We start from the raw sequence: 22982 nt of genomic DNA, 5'->3' as shown, positions 1-22982 counted from the left end.
TCAGCTGATTGTCCCAGAGCTGGGAAGGTGGAGCAGTGTGAATTAACAAAGCCCCATTCAGCCATCATTTGAGCAGAGTGGGAGTCTCCCTACACAGCCCAGCAGCCCAGAACTGCCCTGGGGGGACGGCATTCACCTGTGACATAGCACAGTCATCCCTCAACAGAGGACCCGGGGTGCACGGCCTGGAAGAGGGGCCCACTTGCAAGTCTCAGGAGCCATACGCCAATACCAAAGACTTGTGGGTCAGTGGCAGAGACAAACTGTGGCAGGACTGAACTGAAGGATTAGACTATTGCAGCAGCTTTAAAACTCTAGGATCACCAGGGAGATTTGATTGTTAGGGCCACCCCCCCTCCCCGACTGCCCAGAAACACGCCCCACATACAGGGCAGGCAACACCAACTACACACGCAAGCTTGGTACACCAATTGGGCCCCACAAGACTCACTCCCACACTCACCAAAAAGGCTAAGCAGGGGAGAACTGGCTTGTGGAGAACAGGTGGCTCGTGGATGCCACCTGCTGGTTAGTTAGAGAAAGTGTACTCCACGAAGCTGTAGATCTGATAAATTAGAGATAAGGACTTCAATAGGTCTACAAACCCTAAAAGAACCCTATCAAGTTCAGCAAATGCCACGAGGCCAAAAACAACAGAAAATTATAAAGCATATGAAAAAACCAGACGATATGGATAACCCAAGCCCAAGCACCCAAATCAAAAGACCAGAAGAGACACAGCACCTAGAGCAGCTACTCAAAGAACTAAAGATGAACAATGAGACCATAGTACGGGATATGAAGGAAATCAAGAAGACTCTAGAAGAGCATAAAGAAGACATTGCAAGACTAAATAAAAAAATGGATGATCTTATGGAAATTAAAGAAACTGTTGACCAAATTAAAAAGATTCTGGACACTCATAGTACAAGACTAGAGGAAGTTGAACAACGAATCAGTGACCTGGAAGATGACAGAATGGAAAATGAAAGCATAAAAGAAAGAATGGGGAAAAAAATTGAAAAAATCGAAATGGACCTCAGGGATATGATGGATAATATGAAACGTCCAAATATAAGACTCATTGGTGTCCCAGAAGCGGAAGAAAAGGGTAAAGGTCTAGGAAGAGTATTCAAAGAAATTGTTGGGGAAAACTTCCCAAATCTTCTAAACAACATAAATACACAAATCATAAATGCTCAGCGAACTCCAAATAGAAAAAATCCAAATAAACCCACTCCGAGACATATACTGATCACACTGTCAAACACAGAAGAGAAGGAGCAAGTTCTGAAAGCAGCAAGAGAAAAGCAATTCACCACATACAAAGGAAACAGCATAAGACTAAGTAGTGACTACTCAGCAGCCACCATGGAGGCAAGAAGGCAGTGGCACGATATATTTAAAATTCCGAGTGAGAAAAATTTCCAGCCAAGAATACTTTATCCAACAAAGCTCTCCTTCAAATTTGAGGGAGAGCTTAAATTTTTCACAGACAAACAAATGCTGAGAGAATTTGCTAACAAGAGACCTGCCCTACTGGAGATACTAAAGGGAGCCCTACAGACAGAGAAACAAAGACAGGACAGAGAGACTTGGAGAAAGGTTCAGTACTAAAGAGATTCGGTATGGGTACAATAAAGGATATTAATAGACAGAGGGAAAAATATGGCAAACATAAACCAAAGGATAAGATGGCCGATTCAAGAAATGCCTTCACGGTTATAATGTTGAATGTAAATGGATTAAACTCCCCAATTAAAAGATATAGATTCGCAGAATGGATCAAAAAAAATGAACCATCAATATGTTGCATACAAGAGACTCATCTTAGACACAGGGACACAAAGAAACTGAAAGTGAAAGGATGGAAAAAAATATTTCATGCAAGCTACAGCCAAAAGAAAGCAGGTGTAGCAATATTAATCTCAGATAAAATAGACTTCAAATGCAGGGATGTTTTGAGAGACAAAGAAGGCCACTACATACTAATAAAAGGGGCAATTCAGCAAGAAGAAATAACAATCGTAAATGTCTATGCACCCAATCAAGGTGCCACAAAATACATGAGAGAAACACTGGCAAAACTAAAGGAAGCAATTGATGTTTCCACAATAATTGTGGGAGACTTCAACACATCACTCTCTCCTATAGATAGATCAACCAGACAGAAGACCAATAAGGAAATTGAAAACCTAAACAATCTGATAAATGAATTAGATTTAACAGACATATACAGGACATTACATCCCAAATCACCAGGATACACATACTTTTCTAGTGCTCATGGAACTTTCTCCAGAATAGATCATATGCTGGGACATAAAACAAGCCTCAATAAATTTAAAAAGATTGAAATTATTCAAAGCACATTCTCAGACCACAATGGAATACAATTAGAAGTCAATAACCATCAGAGACTTAGAAAATTCACAAATACCTGGAGGTTAAACAACACACTCCTAAACAATCAGTGGGTTAAAGAAGAAATAGCAAGAGAAATTGCTAAATATATAGAGACGAATGAAAATGAGAACACAACATACCAAAACCTATGGGATGCAGCAAAAGCAGTGCTAAGGGGGAAATTTATAGCACTAAACGCATATATTAAAAAGGAAGAAAGAGCCAAAATCAAAGAACTAATGGATCAACTGAAGAAGCTAGAAAATGAACAGCAAACCAATCCTAAACCAAATACAAGAAAAGAAATAACAAGGATTAAAGCAGAAATAAATGACATAGAGTACAAAAAAACAATAGAGAGGATAAATATCACCAAAAGTTGGTTCTTTGAGAAGATCAACAAGATTGACAAGCCCCTAGCTAGACTGACAAAATCAAAAAGAGAGAAGACCCATATAAACAAAATAATGAATGAAAAAGGTGACATAACTGCAGATCCTGAAGAAATTAAAAAAATTATAAGAGGATACTATGAACAACTGTATGGCAACAAACTGGATAATGTAGAGGAAATGGACAATTTCCTGGAAACATATGAACAACCTAGACTGACCAGAGAAGAAATAGAAGACCTCAACCAACCCATCACAAGCAAAGAGATCCAATCAGTCATCAAAAATCTTCCCACAAATAAATGCCCAGGGCCAGATGGCTTCACAGGGGAATTCTACCAAACTTTCCAGAAAGAACTGACACCAATCTTACTCAAACTCTTTCAAAACATTGAAAAAATGGAACACTACCTAACTCATTTTATGAAGCTAACATCAATCTAATACCAAAACCAGGCAAAGATGCTACAAAAAAGGAAAACTACCGGCCAATCTCCCTAATGAATATAGATGCAAAAATCCTCAACAAAATACTTGCAAATCGAATCCAAAGACACATTAAAAAAATCATACACCATGACCAAGTGGGGTTCATTCCAGGCATGCAAGTATGGTTCAACATAAGAAAAACAATCAATGTATTACAACACATTAAAAACTCAAAAGGGAAAAATCAATTGATCATCTCAATAGATGCTGAAAAAGCATTTGACAAAATCCAACATCCCTTTTTGATAAAAACACTTCAAAAGGTAGGAATTGAAGGAAACTTCCTCAACATGATAAAGAGCATATATGAAAAACCCACAGCCAGCATAGTACTCAATGGTGAGAGACTGAAAGCCTTCCCTCTAAGATCAGGAACAAGACAAGGATGCCCGCTGTCACCACTGTTATTCAACATTGTGCTGGAAGTGCTAGCCAGGGCAATCCGGCAAGACAAAGAAATAAAAGGCATCCAAATTGGAAAAGAAGAAGTAAAACTGTCATTGTTTGCAGATGATATGATCTTATATCTAGAAAACCCTGAGAAATCGACGATACAGCTACTAGAGCTAATAAACAAATTTAGCAAAGTAGCGGGATACAAGGTTAATGCACATAAGTCAGTAATGTTTCTATATGCTAGAAATGAACAAACTGAAGAGACACTCAAGAAAAAGATACCATTTTCAATAGCAACTAAAAAAATCAAGTACCTAGGAATAAACTTAACCAAAGATGTAAAAGACCTATACAAAGAAAACTACATAACTCTACTAAAAGAAACAGAAGGGGACCTTAAAAGATGGAAAAATATTCCATGTTCATGGATAGGAAGGCTAAATGTCATTAAGATGTCAATTCTACCCAAACTCATCTACAGATTCAATTCAATCCCAATCAAAATTCCAACAACCTACTTTGCAGACTTGGAAAAGCTAGTTATCAAATTTATTTGGAAAGGGAAGATGCCTCGAATTGCTAAAGACACTCTAAAAAAGAAAAACGAAGTGGGAGGACTTACACTCCCTGACTTTGAAGCTTATTATAAAGCCACAGTTGCCAAAACAGCATGGTACTGGCACAAAGATAGACATATAGATCAATGGAATCGAATTGAGAATTCAGAGATAGACCCTCAGATCTATGGCCGACTGATCTTTGATAAGGCCCCCAAAGTCACTGAACTGAGCCATAATGGTCTTTTCAACAAATGGGGCTGGGAGAGTTGGATATCCATATCCAAAAGAATGAAAGAGGACCCCTACCTCACCCCCTACACAAAAATTAACTCAAAATGGACCAAAGATCTCAATATAAAAGAAAGTACCATAAAACTCCTAGAAGATAATGTAGGAAAACATCTTCAAGACCTTGTATTAGGCGGCCACTTCCTAGACTTTACACCCAAAGCACAAGCAACAAAAGAGAAAATAGATAAATGGGAACTCCTCAAGCTTAGAAGTTTCTGCACCTCAAAGGAATTTCTCAAAAAGGTAAAGAGGCAGCCAACTCAATGGGAAAAAATTTTTGGAAACCATGTATCTGACAAAAGACTGATATCTTGCATATACAAAGAAATCCTACAACTCAATGACAGTAGTACAGACAGCCCAATTATAAAATGGGCAAAAGATATGAAAAGACAGTTCTCTGAAGAGGAAATACAAATGGCCAAGAAACACATGAAAAAATGTTCAGCTTCACTAGCTATTAGAGAGATGCAAATTAAGACCACAATGAGATACCATCTAACACCGGTTAGAATGGCTGCCATTAAACAAACAGGAAACTACAAATGCTGGAGGGGATGTGGAGAAATTGGAACTCTTATTCATTGTTGGTGGGACTGTATAATGGTTCAGCCACTCTGGAAGTCAGTCTGGCAGTTCCTTAGAAAACTAGATATAGAGCTACCATTCGATCCAGCGATTGCACTTCTCGGTATATACCCGGAAGATCGGAAAGCAGTGACACGAACAGATATCTGCACGCCAATATTCATAGCAGCATTATTCACAATTGCCAAGAGATGGAAACAACCCAAATGTCCTTCAACAGATGAGTGGATAAATAAAATGTGGTATATAGACACGATGGAATACTACGCGGCAGTAAGAAGGAACGATCTCGTCAAACATATGACAACATGGATGAACCTTGAAGACATAATGCTGAGCGAAATAAGCCAGGCACAAAAAGAGAAATATCATATGCTACCACTAATGTGAACTTTGAAAAATGTAAAACAAATGGCTTATAATGTAGAATGTAGGGGAACTAGCAGTAGAGAGCAATTAAGGAAGGGGGAACAATAATCCAAGAAGAACAGATAAGCTATTTAACGTTCTGGGGATGCCCAGAAATGACTATGGTCTGTTAATTTCTGATGGATATAGTAGGAAAAAGTTCACAGAAATGTTGCTATATTATGTAACTTTCTTGGGGTAAAGTAGGAACATGTTGGAAGTTAAGCAGTTATCTTAGGTTAGTTGTCTTTTTCTTACTCCCTTGTTATGGTCTCTTTGAAATGTTCTTTTATTGTATGTTTGTTTTCTTTTTAACTTTTTTTTTCATACAGTTGATTTAAAAAAGAAGGGAAAGTTAAAAAAAAGAATAACAAGGAAAAAAAAAAGATGTAGTGCCCCCTTGAGGAGCCTGTGGAGAATGCAGGGGTATTCGCCTACCCCACCTCCATGGTTGCTAACATGACCACAGACATAGGGGACTGGTGGTTTGATGGGTTGAGCCCTCTACCATAAGTTTTACCCTTGGGAAGACGGTTGCTGCAAAGGAGAGGCTAGGCCTCCCTATATTTGTGCCTAAGAGTCTCCTCCTGAATGCCTCTTTGTTGCTCAGATGTGGCCCTCTCTGTCTGGCTAAGCCAACTTGAAAGGTGAAATCACTGCCCTCCCCCCTACGTGGGATCAGACACCCAGGGGAGTGATTCTCCCTGGCAACGTGGAATATGACTCCCGGGGAGGAATGTAGACCCGGCATCGTGGGACGGAGAACATCTTCTTGACCAAAAGGGGGATGTGAAAGGAAATGAAATAAGCTTCAGTGGCAGAGAGATTCCAAAACGAGCCGAGAGATCACTCTGGTGGGCACTCTTACGCACACTTTAGACAACCCTTTTTAGGTTCTAAAGAATTGGGGTAGCTGGTGGTGGATACCTGAAACTATCAAACTACAACCCAGAACCCATGAATCTCGAAGACAGTTGTATAAAAATGTAGCTTATGAGGGGTGACAATGGGATTGGGAAAGCCATAAGGACCAAACTCCACTTTGTCTAGTTTATGGATGGATGTGTAGAAAAGTAGGGGAAGGAAACAAACAGACAAAGGTACCCAGTGTTCTTTTTTACTTCAATTGCTCTTTTTCACTCTAATTATTATTCTTGTTATTTTTGTGTGTGTGCTAATGAAGGTGTCAGGGATTGATTTAGGTGATGAATGTACAACTATGTAATGGTACTGTAAACAATCGAAAGTACAATTTGTTTTGTATGACTGCGTGGTATGTGAATATATCTCAATAAAATGATGATTAAAAAAAAAAAATGATTCCAAAATAAAGTTTATTTTTAAAAAAGCCTCACTGAAAAGAAGCTTACTTAAGAAATTAAAAACAAGAAAACAATCTACCATGAGTGACAGCCAGCAACATACAAGAGGATTAACACCCAAGAACTTCAGATATTACAACATCTGAAATGATACAAATATTTAGGAATTATTAGAGACAAGGTTAAAAGTTATAGTGAAAGAAGAGACTATTATCAAAAAGGAATGGGAGGTTATAAAAAAGAAAATGAAAAATTACTTATTGAAAATTAAAACAATAAATTAAGCAAATATGAAAGAAAACTGGAAGACAGACCTGGGGAATTATCCAGGATATGCTACAGGAAATACAGACATGGAAAAATTGAAAGACTTGAAGAGACATAGAGAGACAATAGACAATAGAGAGAAAGTTCTCATACATTTAAGAGGAGAATTAAAGGCAAAGAGGAATCGTACCACACAGAAGTGACATTACTAGGGAATAATGACAGATTACCCAGAAAGGAACAATTAGACTTATCAGTATTAATAAAGGCCAGAAATTCCTCTAATTACCAATCTAGAATTTTATCCCCAGTTTAAATTATCACTCAAGGATAAAATGAAGACTTTTCTGAAAAAGACTGAGATAATTTACCACACAGACCCCTTGATGAAATAACTAAAAAAAAAACAAAAACAAAAACAAAAAAACACATGTACTTTAATAAAAATAAAAATGAACCCAGAGGATTGACATGCAAGAAGCAATGGTAAGGAAACAGGTACACATGTAGGCAACCCTAAATAAATTGTCAAAACACTAACAGTTATGGTTCATTTGGGGAGAGGGGTAGAAATAAGAATGTCAGGCATCACAAACAAGGAAGTTAAGTGAGAGGATTGGATTTAAACACTCCATGGTCTTTGCGTTATTTTGGAGAATTATGGAGATTCTGATTAACTTTAGACTTCAAATATGCATATTAGAAATTTAGGTTAACCCCCCCAAATAAATAAAACTATTAGTGTATAATTTCAAAAAAAGAAATGTAAAGATATCATAATCTAAGAGAAGGCAAGCAAGAAGAAAAACAGGAAAGAAATGAATAGTAAAACAGAAAAAATAATATGGTATAAATAAAACCAATTGTATCAGTGATCATAATACATAATAAGATTACGCTATTCAGTTAAAACTTTCCCAGACTGGACTGAAAACAAAACTCAGCCATATGCTGTTTAGAAGAGACACATCTAAAATATTACCCAGAAATGTTGAAAGCAGAGGGATGTGGAATAATGCCTTTGGAAAATATTCATCAAAGGAAAAGTAATTGTAACAACAGTAATATAAAAAAAAATGAAATTTAAGGGGAAAATCATAATTAGGGATAAAGAAGGTCAGTCCAGAGTGACAAAGGAAATAATTCACCAGAGAACCACTACAATCTTGAACTTGCATGCCCCAAACAATATAGTTTAAAAATATATAAAGCAGAAATTGACAGCCTCCATAGTAACAGTGGGAGATTTTAATGCATCATTCGCAGAAACTGATAGATTAAGGAGACAGAATATTCATGAGAAAACAGACTATTTGAACAATATTTACATATTTTACTAATTGAACATATTTACAAGCTTGTCCTAACCCTGCACCAAACAATTAGAGAAGACACCCTTTTTGAAGCATACATAGAACAGTTACAAAAACTGCCCAAATACCAGGGCACAAAGCAAGCCCCAACAAATAACAAAGAACCTTTATCATACAGATCAAGTTTGTTTGTTTTGTTTCTGTTTTTTTTTTTAGCAGAAAAACAGCCCCAAACTCCATACTTTTGGTATCTTTAAAAACAACTCCTAATTTATGGCTCAAAGCATAAATCCTAATAGAAATTATAAAATGTCTAGAACTGAAAGACAACAAAAAACTGCAAATCAAAACTGAAATGTAGCTAAAGCAGCAATTAGAAGAGAATTTATATCCTTTAATGAACATATTCGAAAATGTAGTTAAAAATATTAATGAGCTAAGAATCCACCAAAAATTTAGGTAAAAACCTAAGGAAACCCAAAGGAAGTAGAAGGAAGAGCAGAAATTAATGAAATAGAAAACAAACAATAGAGAGAATCAAATCAAAATGTTGATTCTTTGAATAGACATAAGATAAACAAGAGTCTGGTATCGATGAAAAAATAGAAAATGAGAAAAAAAAACAAATAATATTAGAAATGAAAATGGGAACAAAACCAGATGCCATTAAGATATCAAAAATAAGACATTCCTATGAACAACTTCATACATTTGAAAGCAGAAGAAATGGACACTTTTCTGAAAAATAATTGACTTAAAATGTGGTGCACAGAGAGCAAGAGCTATGGTCTGCAGGACTGGAGTTATCAGGAGAACTTCACAGAAGAGACAGTTTTTGAAAATAGAACGTGTTGGGAGAAGGGAAAATGAGAGGAAAAGTATGGGGTGGGAACAAAGGTGATAATCTCAGGTAAATGGAATAGAAGTGGGGAATACAGTGAGAAAGGTCTGCCTCCTCCCAACCCCGAAACACACACCCATTAATCATTAGAATCACCTGGAGAGCTTTCAACAAACAATTCCAATAGCCAGGCCAAACCCCAACAAATCAATCTCTGGGCTGGGGTTATGATTATAAACATTAGATAGCTACTCAAGCTAAGTTTTGTCCAGAGGCTTTTTTAACACTGACAATTAAATATGTGCAAATAGTAAGAGCAAAATCTTGTGTTGTGTATTTTCTGTTCCTTTAATCCTAATAAGCTCCTTATACTGTCTCAACATTTTTTTTTCAATGACTTCTTTCCATTATCTTCTCCTTCCAGCTCCTAATCTTTCTATTTTTAGGAAATGAAAGCTAACTGTATTAGAATAAACACAACACAATTAAAAGGCAAAGCTACTTCTAAAATCAATTGACAAATAATGGAAGCACTATGGAATCAAACACTGTGCATGCTAGGAAGAAAGGAATTTTGATATTTGGGATTATATGTGTCATTGCCCTCCCTTCTCCTCAGAAGTGTAGTTAATCAAGAACTGACTGTACTTGAAAAGGCAAGTCAGATTGGGAGAAAATATTTGTGATACACACACACACACACATATATGGACTCATCTCCAGAATATATAAAGACTTCCTACAAATCAGTAAAGACAACTGAATTTTAATAAACCCAAAAGACTTGAAACCTCACAAAAGAGGATATTAGAATGGCCACGGAAAATATGAAAAGGTGCTCAATAGCAATAGTCATAAAGAGAAAGGCAAATTAAAATAATAAGATCTCACTACATGCCTACATAAGAGTAAAACAATGATTGAGAATACCAAGCGTTAGTGAAGACTTTTTTACATTGCCGGTGGGAGGGTAAACTAGTATAACCACTTTGGGAAAACATTAGGCAGTACCTTCTAAAGCTAAACACTCCTTATTTCCCAGCAATTCCACTTGTGTGTGTTTACGTCAACCAAAAAACATATGCCATAATGTTCATAGCAGCTTTCCTAATGCTAGCCAAAACCTGTGAACAACCCAAATGTCTATCAGTAGTAGAATGGATAAATTGTGTTATATTCATACAGTGGAATACTATACAGCAATGAAGACAAGGCTATGGTTATCCATACCACATGACTGGGTAGGTGGTGTGTATAAGAAGGTATATCAAACAGTCTATACTGCATGATTCCATTTCTATGAAGCCCAAGATCAGGGAAACCTAATCTGTATTAAGAGAATTCAGAGTAGTGGATGCTCTTGGGGGTAGGTTTACTGACTGAGAAGGGGCATAAGGGAACATGCAGGGATGCTGAAAATATTCTGTATCTTAATCTGGGTGGTAGTTACACTTGTTTATACACATGTAAAAATGCAAGCTGTACACTTAACATTTTATGCACTTTACCATATGTAAGTGTTATACCTCAAAAACAAGAAAGACATTTCAATTTCTGGCTTTTTAGCTTCATTTTAAAAAGGATGCATATTATACACAAGTCATTCAAAGTTGAGACATGAATACCTTACAGTTTTAAGGTAAAACCAACCTTGGTCCAAATGTTTCACATTAAAATTATGCAATGGTGAAGTTTGAATTTAATTTAGAAAGTGTATAGATTTCTTACCACAGTGTACCAATAAATGCATACTTTGCAAAAAGATGAACCACGGGTGGGGTTCTAATTAGGACTTTACCAAACAAAAAAACTACCCAGAAAATTTTGAGCTACAAGTTTACATGGAAGAGCTTGCCTCAATTCTCTAAAAATGCTGACCTTTAGAAGAGGGAACACCCGAAGATTTGGGGCCGTGCGCTTTGGAATCCTTTTATGCTTTATCCGATGTAGTTCAGGCTAATAAATATGGATAGTTAGAAAGCCTTTTCCATCCTAATTACAGGTTGTTCTACAGAGAAGAGGTAGATTTTTAGGTTCATTTCTTTGGGAATAGATCAATTTTTGCTTTTACTATTTTTTTTTGATGACTCAATAAAAAGGAAAAAGTAGGTTATGGATAATATATTGCTAAATGCTCTTTAAATAAAATGTAAGGATTCCATACTTTAGTGCACACTGGGGCATTGGGACGACTGAATTGTATGATGTTATCTCTTCTCTAGATTGAGTTTAGTCAATCCAGAGAAGAAAGAGGGAAGGGAAGAATATATGCTTATTAGAAATGAGGAAGAACAGATGACCATTTCCTTTTTTTATGAAATCCAGTCTTTTGAAATTTCTGCTGAAATCTTTGTATTTACTCCAAGGATTTTAGGCCAGAGGCCTGAGATAATATGAAGGCTCTATTTCTGTATCCAAAAATATATCCTGTTCATGATAAATGATTCAAGTTTCTAAAGTGGCCAAAATAAAAAAAAATTAACCCTATGCTATTTTGGTGGGGTGGGGGTGGGAGCATCTGTGAAAAGGTATGACAGCAGGTGAGGTGGTCTGCTGCAAATCCCCCGTGGAACAAAATGGAAGAGAAATTTTTTTAGAAAAACATATAGAATATCCAAAGAACAAAATGAGAACACAGAAATTTGTAATGGCTCTATTTATTAATACATGTATCACAAATGTTCACAATATCAATGCATTCTTGTTGGCATGCTAGACAGAGGCATTATTTTTAAAGTTCTTTTTAAGATATTTTGACTTTTATTCTCCCCTCACACTCATTTATATATTGACCTGATGAGGTCCTCAATGTCTGTAATGTCAATGCAAGAAAATATATGGAAAGAAGAACTGAAATAACACGATAGCAATTAACTGGGAAAAAACAAAAGTAATATCATTACCTTCACGGGAAGCAACAACACAACTTGATAACAGGATTATACAGGTGGACTAAACTGTCTATACATACCCAGGCATGTTAACAGTAACAAGCAAGGAGGCCAACTAAAGCTCAACAACAACTGCCTTCATGCTTCTGTCTCCTCATGGACAATGCCGATCTATTTCTTTACATGTTCTGGGCAGTCTGAAGAAGGTAGGAAAGAGCCTTAGTAAAGGGAAAACCAAACCAAATGAGATTAAGCCAAAAGAACAGATATCTATAGTCTGCTTATCTACTACATAAGGTGTGTGGCATTTATCGATCATGGTAAAGGGCTAACTGGAGCCTCCCACACTACATGCAGGGCCCAATGGGGCCAGTGATGGTACAATGACCAGTCACCTATGATGAGCTGCAGTTGGACCAAGTACAGATGGAGGAGCTGGCACACACAGGGCCTCAAGAGTGGGATCCACTAGGACGAGCTGCAGGGGAACCTGGCTATACTCTGTGGCACAATGGGGCTTCACAAAATGGAACGCTACACATGACGTGGGCTGAAGGGTGGAGCAGAGAATATGTGGGAGTGTTGGCTGCACGCTGGGGGTGGGGTGGGGTAAAGGGGTGCGGGTGCAGGTGTATTATGTACTGTGCTCTAACATTCTTTGGAAGTCTTTCAAAGATTGCTGAAGTTCCTTTTTAAAACAGGTCTCTTATTCCGCCGTTCTTGAAAGACTAAGAAAGAAATTAAAACATGTCAGTGATTCACCAATAATGCGGTAAAAGAAGGTACCAAGTTAAAGAGAGCATTTGAACATTTTACATAATAGTGTTGACCACACTTCTTCTCCAGCACTAATGCAGTGAGATTTTGGCATGTGGGCAAGTGCCACCAAGATCAGTACTTAAGTGGGCAGGCAGCAGTCCTGCCCATTTGAAGGGTGGTATATACCCCAACAAGAGAACTCAGCAATTAAACAGTCCCCACCGCCACTTACCTTCTCCTTACACCATCTCATACTGGTTGGCCGTGATGAACCGGGACAGACAGCAGGCCAGCAGCATGCCAATCAACTGTTGCCAGGAAGAAAAATGAAAATGAGAATCTTAAGTCACTAAACCACACTCTTCTTTGACTGCCAAGACGGAATTTTTAACAACCAAGGGTTTCTATTTATAAATGGGGAAAGTGCAATAGAGAAAAAGATCAAATCTACTGGTGCAGGGCAAACTGGAGCTTCTGAAATAGCCCATGGAATTCCAGCTCTAGTTCAACTCTGGCCATTTAAAAACAACTTTTGACACTTAAATAGTATTAAAGTCTGTTCATATTATTATATTATGAGGGTAATTAAAGATAAGTAACAAAGAATTAGCGAGATATTAACTAAAAGGGCAAAATATATAACTCAAAGCCATAAGTATATGCATTCTTAAGATTCCTCACAATAGTATGATACTCCAGCCATACCCAGCTGACAGCAAAATAGTACTTGCCTTAAGACAAAACACACTGTACTTGACCAGGTAAGTTTGCCAGTTATGTAAGAAAATCATGGCTTGTGAGACATAGGAAGGAAAAGGGGAAAGTGGGGCTTTGATTAAGTCCTCTTTGTCTCTAAGTATTTAGGCCTAACTGGGCCCTTCTACATCCAGGGCCCCCAGATCAACCAGTAACAGAGTATCTCCACCTCCTCAGAAGACTCCAGTCCTTCACCTGTCTTTGTGTCCTGACTTAACCTGTTGCACAGGTGGATCTGATAAAGCAGTTGTGACACTATCAAGACACCCTTCAGCAAATCTTGTTCTGCTCAGTGGAAACCAAAGCTCTCATCTGTGAATCTGCAGGACCAGCTTTGGGGCTGAAATCCAATTGTGCACCTGAGCCTAGAAGCCTGCAGCTTCTCCTGACCATTGTCATATCTTTTCTTTAAGCAATTGGATATGTTTTCTTGGATCAGAAGTGGGAATGACCTTTAGAGATCATCTGGTGCACTGTCACTCCAAGTGTGCTCTCGGAAGCAGCAGCAGCATCTGGGAACTCATTAGAAACGTAAATCCTCAGGTCCCACTCCAGACCTACTGGATCAGAAACTGGGTGTGGAGGGTGGGGTTCAGCAATTGGTATTTTAATGAGCCCTCCTGGGGAAAGAACCCTTCATCTAGGCCACTTAGTTACTCTTATCCAATGGGCTAAGTGTCTTGTTGAAATCCACAGTTCTTCTCTCCCTTCTTAAAATTGTGCTGTAAAATATGCAAACTGTAAGCTGGGTCAGGTAAGGAAAAACCATCACCTTACTGGACTCACCCTATCTCCTACCAAGTCTCTGGCCAATATCATTTCAGTGACACAATGCAGAGTCTCCCACCATCACTGCCAAATGGCCCAAGAAACCATGGCTGTAACTTCCAGAATATTGTGCCAAATGAGAAATAAAATCTCCCCTCGAGTGCACAGACTTTGAATCTTATAGTCTGCCTCCCCCCCTTTTTTAAATTAGAATTGCCATTTTCCAGGACCAAAATGATGCCAGGGCACATTTGATACTCTCAAAAAGGAGGTATCAGTCAAAAAGCAAGTATTATTGGAGGTATATAACACATTCTGGTATACTGAGGTATTTAATCCTTACCATATTCCTGTGCAAGACCCTGAATGAGGTGGGTCACATCTCAATTTACACTAAGATTCTACTCATCCAAAGATCCTACTTATAACAGGTCCACACCCAAAGGAATGGATTAGCTTTAAGAACATGATCTTTTCTGGGGTACCTACAGCTTGAAACCAACACACTTCAAATACAGCTTTGGTACTGGGAGTGGTTCTTGAGAGACAGAATCTTTAAAATGGGCTTTCAGAATTGGTTCTGGGGTTCTTACAATTGGTTTTCTACTCTGATTAGATTTAAAGGCAGTAATGACTATTTCCAATAATCAAGATGGTACCGACAGTCCATGGTGTGAGTTGCAAATGAGGAGTTGTATCATTCTTAAGCACTGGACATGTGTACCTTCCCACAGAAACAATAACTTTAAAAATATACGGGGAAAAAGCTATTTGGTTTTAAACTTCAATTTTGTATTTCTGAGGCACAAACATAACTTCTTTTGTTCACCCATGGGAGAAGACTTTTTTTTTTTAATTTTTAACATCTAGTAAAAAATTGTTTTCCTGAAAAATGTTCTGAACTGAAGCACACGCAAGGTACATGAAAGAGTATTTTACATAAATCAGCTTTTGTTTTGGTTAATTCTAGTGCAAGAAAAACTAGAATTTGGAATATGGTAGTTAGAGTTATTCACAGGCTTTCTGATTTCAAATTTGCTGTCACATCTATCTTCATATTTGAGAGAGAACTTTGATCCCTCCCTTCCATAAGCATCCAGTTAAGGGAAAGGGGGGGGGGAAGCACCCCATATTTAATGCCAATTATTACAGATTATTTCCAGTTACATAAATGGAAAGTTTGTTCCTCTTAAAGACAAGGCCACTTCCTCAGTCTGTATCAGGATACAATGCTTGCCTACCACTAGACCCAATTAATCTGTAGACAGAGCAATTCATCTTTATTTAGATTAAACCTTCTATAGATTAAATATATGCCTCTGTGGGACTGCAGGCAATCTGTCAGAAACAAACTGCTGAGGTGCACTCCGGCTGCAGTCTGTGGGCATTTTAACAAACCCAGGAGACAGACAGGAAGAAAGCATGTGTGCTTATGCAGAAAACCTCTTACGACAGAAGCCCCAGAACTACCACTTGTCCTTCCTGTGGCTAGTGAAATGCCAAATCCTATACATCCTCGGGAGCTTTAGGTCAAATTATTCAGATACGGTTGACTTTAAAGCTTTGTAATTAGCTTTCATCTAATTTTTTGAAGTCACATTTTATTTTTACCACCATCTGCCTTGTCAATACTATTTTCTACTTAACCTCTGGGAAATCGTGCTGCTGTAAAAATTGAGACGCCAGCAGGGGAAGCAGGCCTTCGTCATAGGAAGGGCTGACTCCAGGCTTTCTTGAGACTCCACATGGAGAGCTGAAGGGTTTGCACAACACAAATCTCTGTTAATGTGGATTACATCACTGCAGCAGTGCAAATAACTAGTAACTGGCCCAACTCCAAGAGGAGAGAGAGAAGGGCCAAGAGTCAAGTGGGTGGACGCCAGCAAAGACAGAGACGTAAAAGGTGAGAGGGAAAGGGCACCTTCTTCTGCCATCAGCATGGGAGGCAAACATGGCCTAACCCCTGCCTCCTGAGGGGCAGAGAGAGGACAGCCAACAGAGCTGGAAATGCAACTTACTTAATAAGAAAGTGACAAGCAACTGGTGGAAAATAGATTCTTATAATGCCTGTGGAGATTCTATGCTAATGACTTAACTGGGAAACTAAATAAAATTTCCAGGTCTTGGGAAAGTGTCGAGGAATCTGGTTTGAAATAAAACTGTATAAATACTATTGGGGACCTTCCAAGGTCCCAACAATACTTGGGGAATAAGGAAACCGTTCTGTTAGCCTTACTTGGTCATCTATCATCAAAGCTATCAACAGCTTTGTCTTGCTCTCTACATAGAAAAGGTAAACAAGTCACCTCAAGGGTCCAGAAAAGAATTACTGATCCATAATCAATCATCCCAGCAGCCTGTGGGCTCCAGGTGAGGCCATACAGGGGGGAGGGGCAGAGGAAGGACAAGTAGGGGTAGGATCTGTATTTTTTTAAATACCTTTTTCTTCCCAATTCCACAGAATCAAAGGTGATCTTTGGACTCAAGGTCTAAATATTTAATACAGCAGAAAAGGTGAAGAGGTCAGAATTGTGATACTGGATCTACAGAAGCTGCCTAGTCCCAAGTGGGCCTTTCATCCCTCCCCTTCTGGAAAATAGCTCTACTGTCCCCACTTAGTACTATAACATTTTATGATCTGGGAGATTAGTCCAGCCTAACTGGCTCCAAGACTGGTAAAATCCTGGGACTGTATACATTGGATATACAGAAGTGCTAAATACAGAGGTCCAGAGGACACCCATCTGAGCACTGCTCACCCCCACCCTCTACCCCCACCACACACAGAGCAGAAGCCCAAATCGGTGGGAAGCAGTGTCACAAATTGAGCAAGACAAGAGTCCAGGCCAATACACCCCTGGCACTTGGCTTCCAGGTCATGATGGGGGTCGGGGCTGGGCAGAGTGATGTGCTGGTGTACATGCATCTGTGCACTCTCAGTCTCTCTCCCCTCCCCTCCTGAAGCCCTCTGAGTGAAAGACTAGGAGCAAGGAAGAGGTACCCTATCAAAGATACCTCAATTCCCTGCTATATGTTTACAGGGCATCAGGACCTGTCCATCAAATCCAGACAAATGGGTTTTTCCTTGAGAGGGTAAAGGCAATGGGGATTTGTGGAGAGAAGTATTAAAAGCTTGGCAAAGCCTTCCTGTCCAAAAACAGAACTCAAGTTAGTTAATAGGGGAACAGTGTTCTTGCACAGTCTATTAAAAGGCTAGACTCAGCTCTGCTTTCCTTGTACCTTATACCATCTTTAATCTCTGACACAGTTTCTTCCAACAGATGATAGGATGGCTGTCACATGAGCAGGTAAAGACAAGGGCAAGGAGAAGGTGATGGGTAGGCAAGGGAAAGGGGAAGGGAGAAAGAGGGCTCTGTTTTCTCCTTCTAACCACTTTGGCCTCTGTGTGGCTTCCACACAGTAGGGCCTGCTTGATTATAGGAAGGCCCAGGCTGCTCCTCCACATAGCCAACACGATTGATCTATCCATGTCAGCTAACCTTTGCCAAGTTCTAATGTGAAACTTTGTTCTCACATTTTTGAACACATGTGGCCAATGCTCACAGTTAAAGCATTGGTTCCTGGTCACTGACCAGAGTCAGGAGGGCTGGTTCTTCCTGAAGAGGCATCTGGTAAACAGCCTAAGGTTGCTGGCATGATAAACAGCAGCAGTTCCTAGCATATGGCTGGTAAAAGTCAGCCACGGCCCTTCCACTTCCTGTCCCAAGCTGACAAGAGTGGCCACATTGGTGAATGGCACTGGCTGTGCAATGCCACTGGGCTTTGTGTTGTTTCCTTACCCCAACAACTATGAGCTACCTTGATGAGCACTAAACTTGCTGCAGAGTTTCTGTTTTGGGGGTTTCTTGGTGCCAGAGCCCCTCTCTCACTGCCCCAAAGGGCCATATAACAAACTCAACAATCCCCAAGTCAGGGATTTCTTCAACGTAGCACTGAGAGATTAATGCTTAACAGGCCAGATAACCATTTGGGGAACAAACTACTCTGAACATAGATTATTTCACAGGGTTGTGTGAAAAAAAAAGTGAAGGACAGATATTAAGCAGAGTCTTCATAACCTGGAGAATGGTCCATTTGATTTGGTTCACCTCACCATTGAAAATAGGATCTTCTCCCCGAAATCCATAATGAACACTACCCTCCCCCAGCATACACGCAAACTCATGGTCATACGGGACTATTCTTGGATAAGATTTTTCATCTATGGGATTCCAGGCTCTTTGAGGCTCTCTTTTCCCCATGTACACTATTAGCATCATATCACCTTATGGTTCTAGAGTAGCTATTAGGGTAGACTTTAGCAATATTCCTTCCCCCACGGGGACAGTTCTCAAACACCAAATACAAGTTTGCCCTTTCAGGGTTGACAACCTGATGCTACACAAATGTGTTCAGTAAACTGTATTTTCCAGGCCGTCAAGTGTATCCTGCACATTTGCATCGGGCACAAAGTTCCCAATCCTCTAAAATGTCCCCCAACCATTACAGAGATATTACTCAAGTGTTATTACTGAAATGTTACAGCAACTAGAAGCAAGTAGTACATGGCAACAGCTGCTTTTGAAATGTCTCTGGAGACTTAGTTAATTGGCATTGTTTATGACACCACTCTGGCTTGACTGTGTGATGGCATGGGAAGGGTTAATTAATTCACTTTCATGAGCTGCTAAAAACCAACAATGGCAAAAGAGAATTTTGAAATGGCAATAAGAAATACACACTTGTGTTGGCTGAGTTCACATGCTCTTTGTGAGATGCAATGTCAGGTTTTTGTACCTGCTTGGGAAGAAAAGATTTTCTACTTACCCTCTGCTTGCCAAAGCAAACTACCAGATTAATGTTCTATTCCTCAATCTAAGTGAGGGTTACACAGGTATGAAAAATGTGTGATAATGCATTAAGCTGTAAACTTATAATTTATGCAGTTTTTTGGATATGTCGCATTTCAATTAAAATGTTTAAACTTGAGTAAAATTAAAGTGCATCAGCATTGTTGAGCAGGAGGTACAGAGCAATAGATGAGTGGGAAAAAATAATTATAATCTGAGATAGCCAATACAGAATTCAGGCAGGTGAAATTACAGTTGTGGAGACATTATTGAGATAACATTAATTGGACTTTGTTTGAACAAGAATCTGTTAGCCTAAAAAAGGTGAGTTAAATCTAAAAAGTTTTTATTTGGTTGCTAAATATACATGTTGGTCCTTTCACTCATAGCAATATTACAGCAAGGAGACATCATTAGGCTGGGAGATCAGAGGCCTGTGGGACAGTGTGCTGCTGGTTGGATGTGGGCTAAATTTTAGATTTTGCTTAATTTTGTTCTATCCTTGAGTATGTGTGGCTCACTTAATTTGCATAATTTCCTCTCCCATTGCTTTTTAGAGGCTGGGTAGATAAAAGGAGATAAAATTAGATATATAATAATTGTTTCCTCTTAAGAAACAGAACAGTCAAACCTTGAGATTAAAATAATGACAATACCACAGTAACAGAACAAAGAGAAAAAGAAACACATGTTAATCTCTATTAATGCAGAAAAGGCATTTGACAAGATCCGCCATATTTTCTTGTTAAAAACACCAAGAAAAATAGAAATAGAAGGAAACTTCCTCAACATGATAAAGGGCATATAGGAAAAACCCACTGCTAGCATCATACCCACTGGCGAAAGACTGAAAGCTCTCCTTCTAAGATCAGGAACAAGACAAGAATGTCCACTCTCACCACTGCTATTCTACATTGTACTTGAAGTCCTAACCTGAGCAATTAGGCAAGAAAAAGAAATAAAAGGCATCCAAATTGGAAAGGAAGAAGTAAAACTTTTACTATTTGCAGGTGACATGATCTCTATACAGAAAGTCCCAAAAAACCTATAACAAAGCTACTAGAGCTAATAAATGAATTCAGCAAAGTGGCAGGATAAAAGATCAACACACAAAAATCAGTAGTGTTTCTATACACCAGTAATGAGCAACTGGAGGAAGAAATCAAGAAAGAATTCCATTTAAAATAGCAACTAAAGGAATGAAATATCTAGGAATAAATCTAACCAAGGATGTAAAGGACTTGGACACAGTAAACTACAAAACTTTGCAAAAAAGAAATCAAAGCAGCCCTAAATAAATGGAAGGACATTCCATGCTCATCGATTAGAAGACTAAATATTGTTAAGATGCCAATTCTACCCAAAGTGATTTACAGATTCATCACAATCCCAATCAAATTTCTAACAGCCTTCTTTGCAGAAATGGAAAACCCAATAATCAAATTTATTCGGAATGGTAAGGGGCCCCAAATAGCCAAAATCATCTTGAAAAACAAGAATATAGTTGGAGGACTCACACTTCCTGACTTTAAAACTTATTACAAAGCTACAGTAGTCAAAACAGCATGGTACTGGCACAAGGATAGACATACAGACCAATAAAATTGAATTGAATGTTTAGAAATAGACCCTCACATCTATGGCCAACTGATTTTTGACAAGGCTGCTAATTCCACTCAATTGGGAAAGAATAATCTCTTCAGCAAATGGTGCTGGGAGAATTTAGATATCCATATGCAAAAGAAGGAATGGGGACCCTTATCTCACACCATATACAAAAATGAACTCAAGATTGATCAAAGACCTAAATACAAGAACCAGAACTACAAAACTCCTAGGAGAAAATAAGGGGAGTATCTTCAGGATCTTGGATTAGGCAATTGCTTCTTGGACTTTACACCCAAAGCACAAGCAACAAAAGAAAAAAGAGATATATGGGACCTCATCAAAATTAAAATTTGCTGTGCAGAAAACTTTATCATGAAAGTGAGAAGAGACAACTTACTCAATGGGAGAAAGTATTTGGATACCACATATCTGATATGGGTTTAATAGTCAGAATATATAAAGAAATCCTACAACTCAACATTAAAAAGACAAAAAAACCCATTTTAAAAATGGACAAAAGACTTGAGTAGACATTTCTCCAAAGAGGATATACAAATGCCCAAAAAGCACATGAAAAGATGCTTAACATCACTAGCTATTAGGGAAATGCAAATCAAGACCACAGTGAGATACCATTCCACACCTACTAGAATGGCTACTTTTAAAAAACAGAAAATTAAAAGTATTGGAGAGAATGTGGAGAAACAGGAACACTCATTCATTGCTGGTGGGAATGTAAAATGATGCAGCCACTCTGAAAGTCAGTTTTGCAGTTCTTTGGAAAGTTAGGTATAGAATTATCATATGACCCAGCAATTCCACTTCTAGATATATACCCAAAAGATTGGAAAGCAGGGACTTGAACAGATATTTGCATACTGATGTTCAGAGCAGCATTATTCACAATTGCCAAAAGATGGAACCAACCCAAGTGTCCATTAACCAATGAATGGATAAATAAAATGTGGCATATACATACAATGGAATATTATTCAGCTATAAAAAGGAATGAAGTTTTGACACATGCGATAATGTGGATGAACCCTGAAGACATCATACTGAGTGAAATGAGCTGGAAAGAAAAGGACAAAAACTGTTTGACCTCAATGATATGAAATAATTAGAATAAGCAAACTCGCAGAGTCAGAATCTAGAATACAGGTTACCTAGGGCTTGAGTGTGGGTAGGGAATGGTGAGTTAATGCTTAAATTGTACAGAGTTTCTATTTGGGTTGATGGTAAATTAGTTTTAATAATGGACAGTGGCACGACATTGTGAATGTAATTAAAAACAGTGAATTATTCATGTGAATGTGGCTAAAAGGAGAAATTTTAAGCTGTATTTATGTTATTAGAATAAAAACTAAAAAAAAAAAAACAAAAACATAGGACTATATAACACAGTGACCCCTAATGTAAATGATGGACTACAGTTAATAGTACAATTATTAAAATGTGCTTTCATGGGGAGGCGGGGCAAGATGGCGGCATAGAGAGGAGTGGAAGCTAAGTAGTCCCCCTGGAACAACTACAAAAAACCAGAAACAACTAGTAAATAATCCAGAATAACTGCGGGGGGACAAACGAGACCATCCACTCATCATACACCAACCTGAATTGGGAGGAATGCCCGAGAACACAGCATAAAATCTGTAAGTAAAACCTGCGGATCCAAGTCGTGAGATCCCCTCCCCCATAGCCCGAGCTGCACAGCCTCGTGGTGCCAGAGAGAAGCTCTCTCCCAGCAAGCGAATATAGCTCAGCTGAGCTCCAGCTGAGGTTTTAAGTAGCGAGTGTGAACTGCTCACTACAGGTACGCAGCCCCAAAAAACAGAGGCTTTGGGTGACGACTGACCTGGGAGAGCTGGAGGGTCACCTTGGACTGGGTCTGAAGGGGACTATCTGTTTCTTTTTCGGCTCAGTGGAGAAAGCCCCAGTCATATTCAGTTTCCAGGGCTGTGACTCGGGGAAGGGTGGAGACAGCACAAGCAGAGAGAGAGAGACCATTGAAATGCTAATGACCTCCACCTGGGGGCTCTGTCTTCTCTAGGAGGAAAGGGGTGGGGCCCTTTCCATT

At 38.8% G+C, this 22982-nt stretch overlaps 1 protein-coding gene across 1 annotated transcript in view; it reads right to left on the bottom strand.

The window, feature by feature from the left end:
• Nucleotides 1-11914: 11914 nt before the first annotated feature.
• The window catches only part of TSPAN7 (tetraspanin 7), a 171260-nt gene continuing 160192 nt past the window's right edge, over nucleotides 11915-22982 (bottom strand). The window contains exons 7-8 of the mRNA XM_037822173.1: nucleotides 13156-13231; nucleotides 11915-12892 (exon numbers count right to left, since the gene is read on the bottom strand). Coding sequence (XP_037678101.1) covers nucleotides 13163-13231 — 69 coding nt within the window. The 3' untranslated portion in view covers nucleotides 11915-12892; nucleotides 13156-13162. The remainder of the gene's footprint in view (nucleotides 12893-13155; nucleotides 13232-22982) is intronic.

The sequence above is a fragment of the Choloepus didactylus genome, chromosome X (assembly GCF_015220235.1).
Source record: "Choloepus didactylus isolate mChoDid1 chromosome X, mChoDid1.pri, whole genome shotgun sequence".
NCBI lineage: Eukaryota > Metazoa > Chordata > Mammalia > Pilosa > Megalonychidae > Choloepus > Choloepus didactylus.
This window is presented reverse-complemented; position numbering and strand designations above follow the sequence as displayed.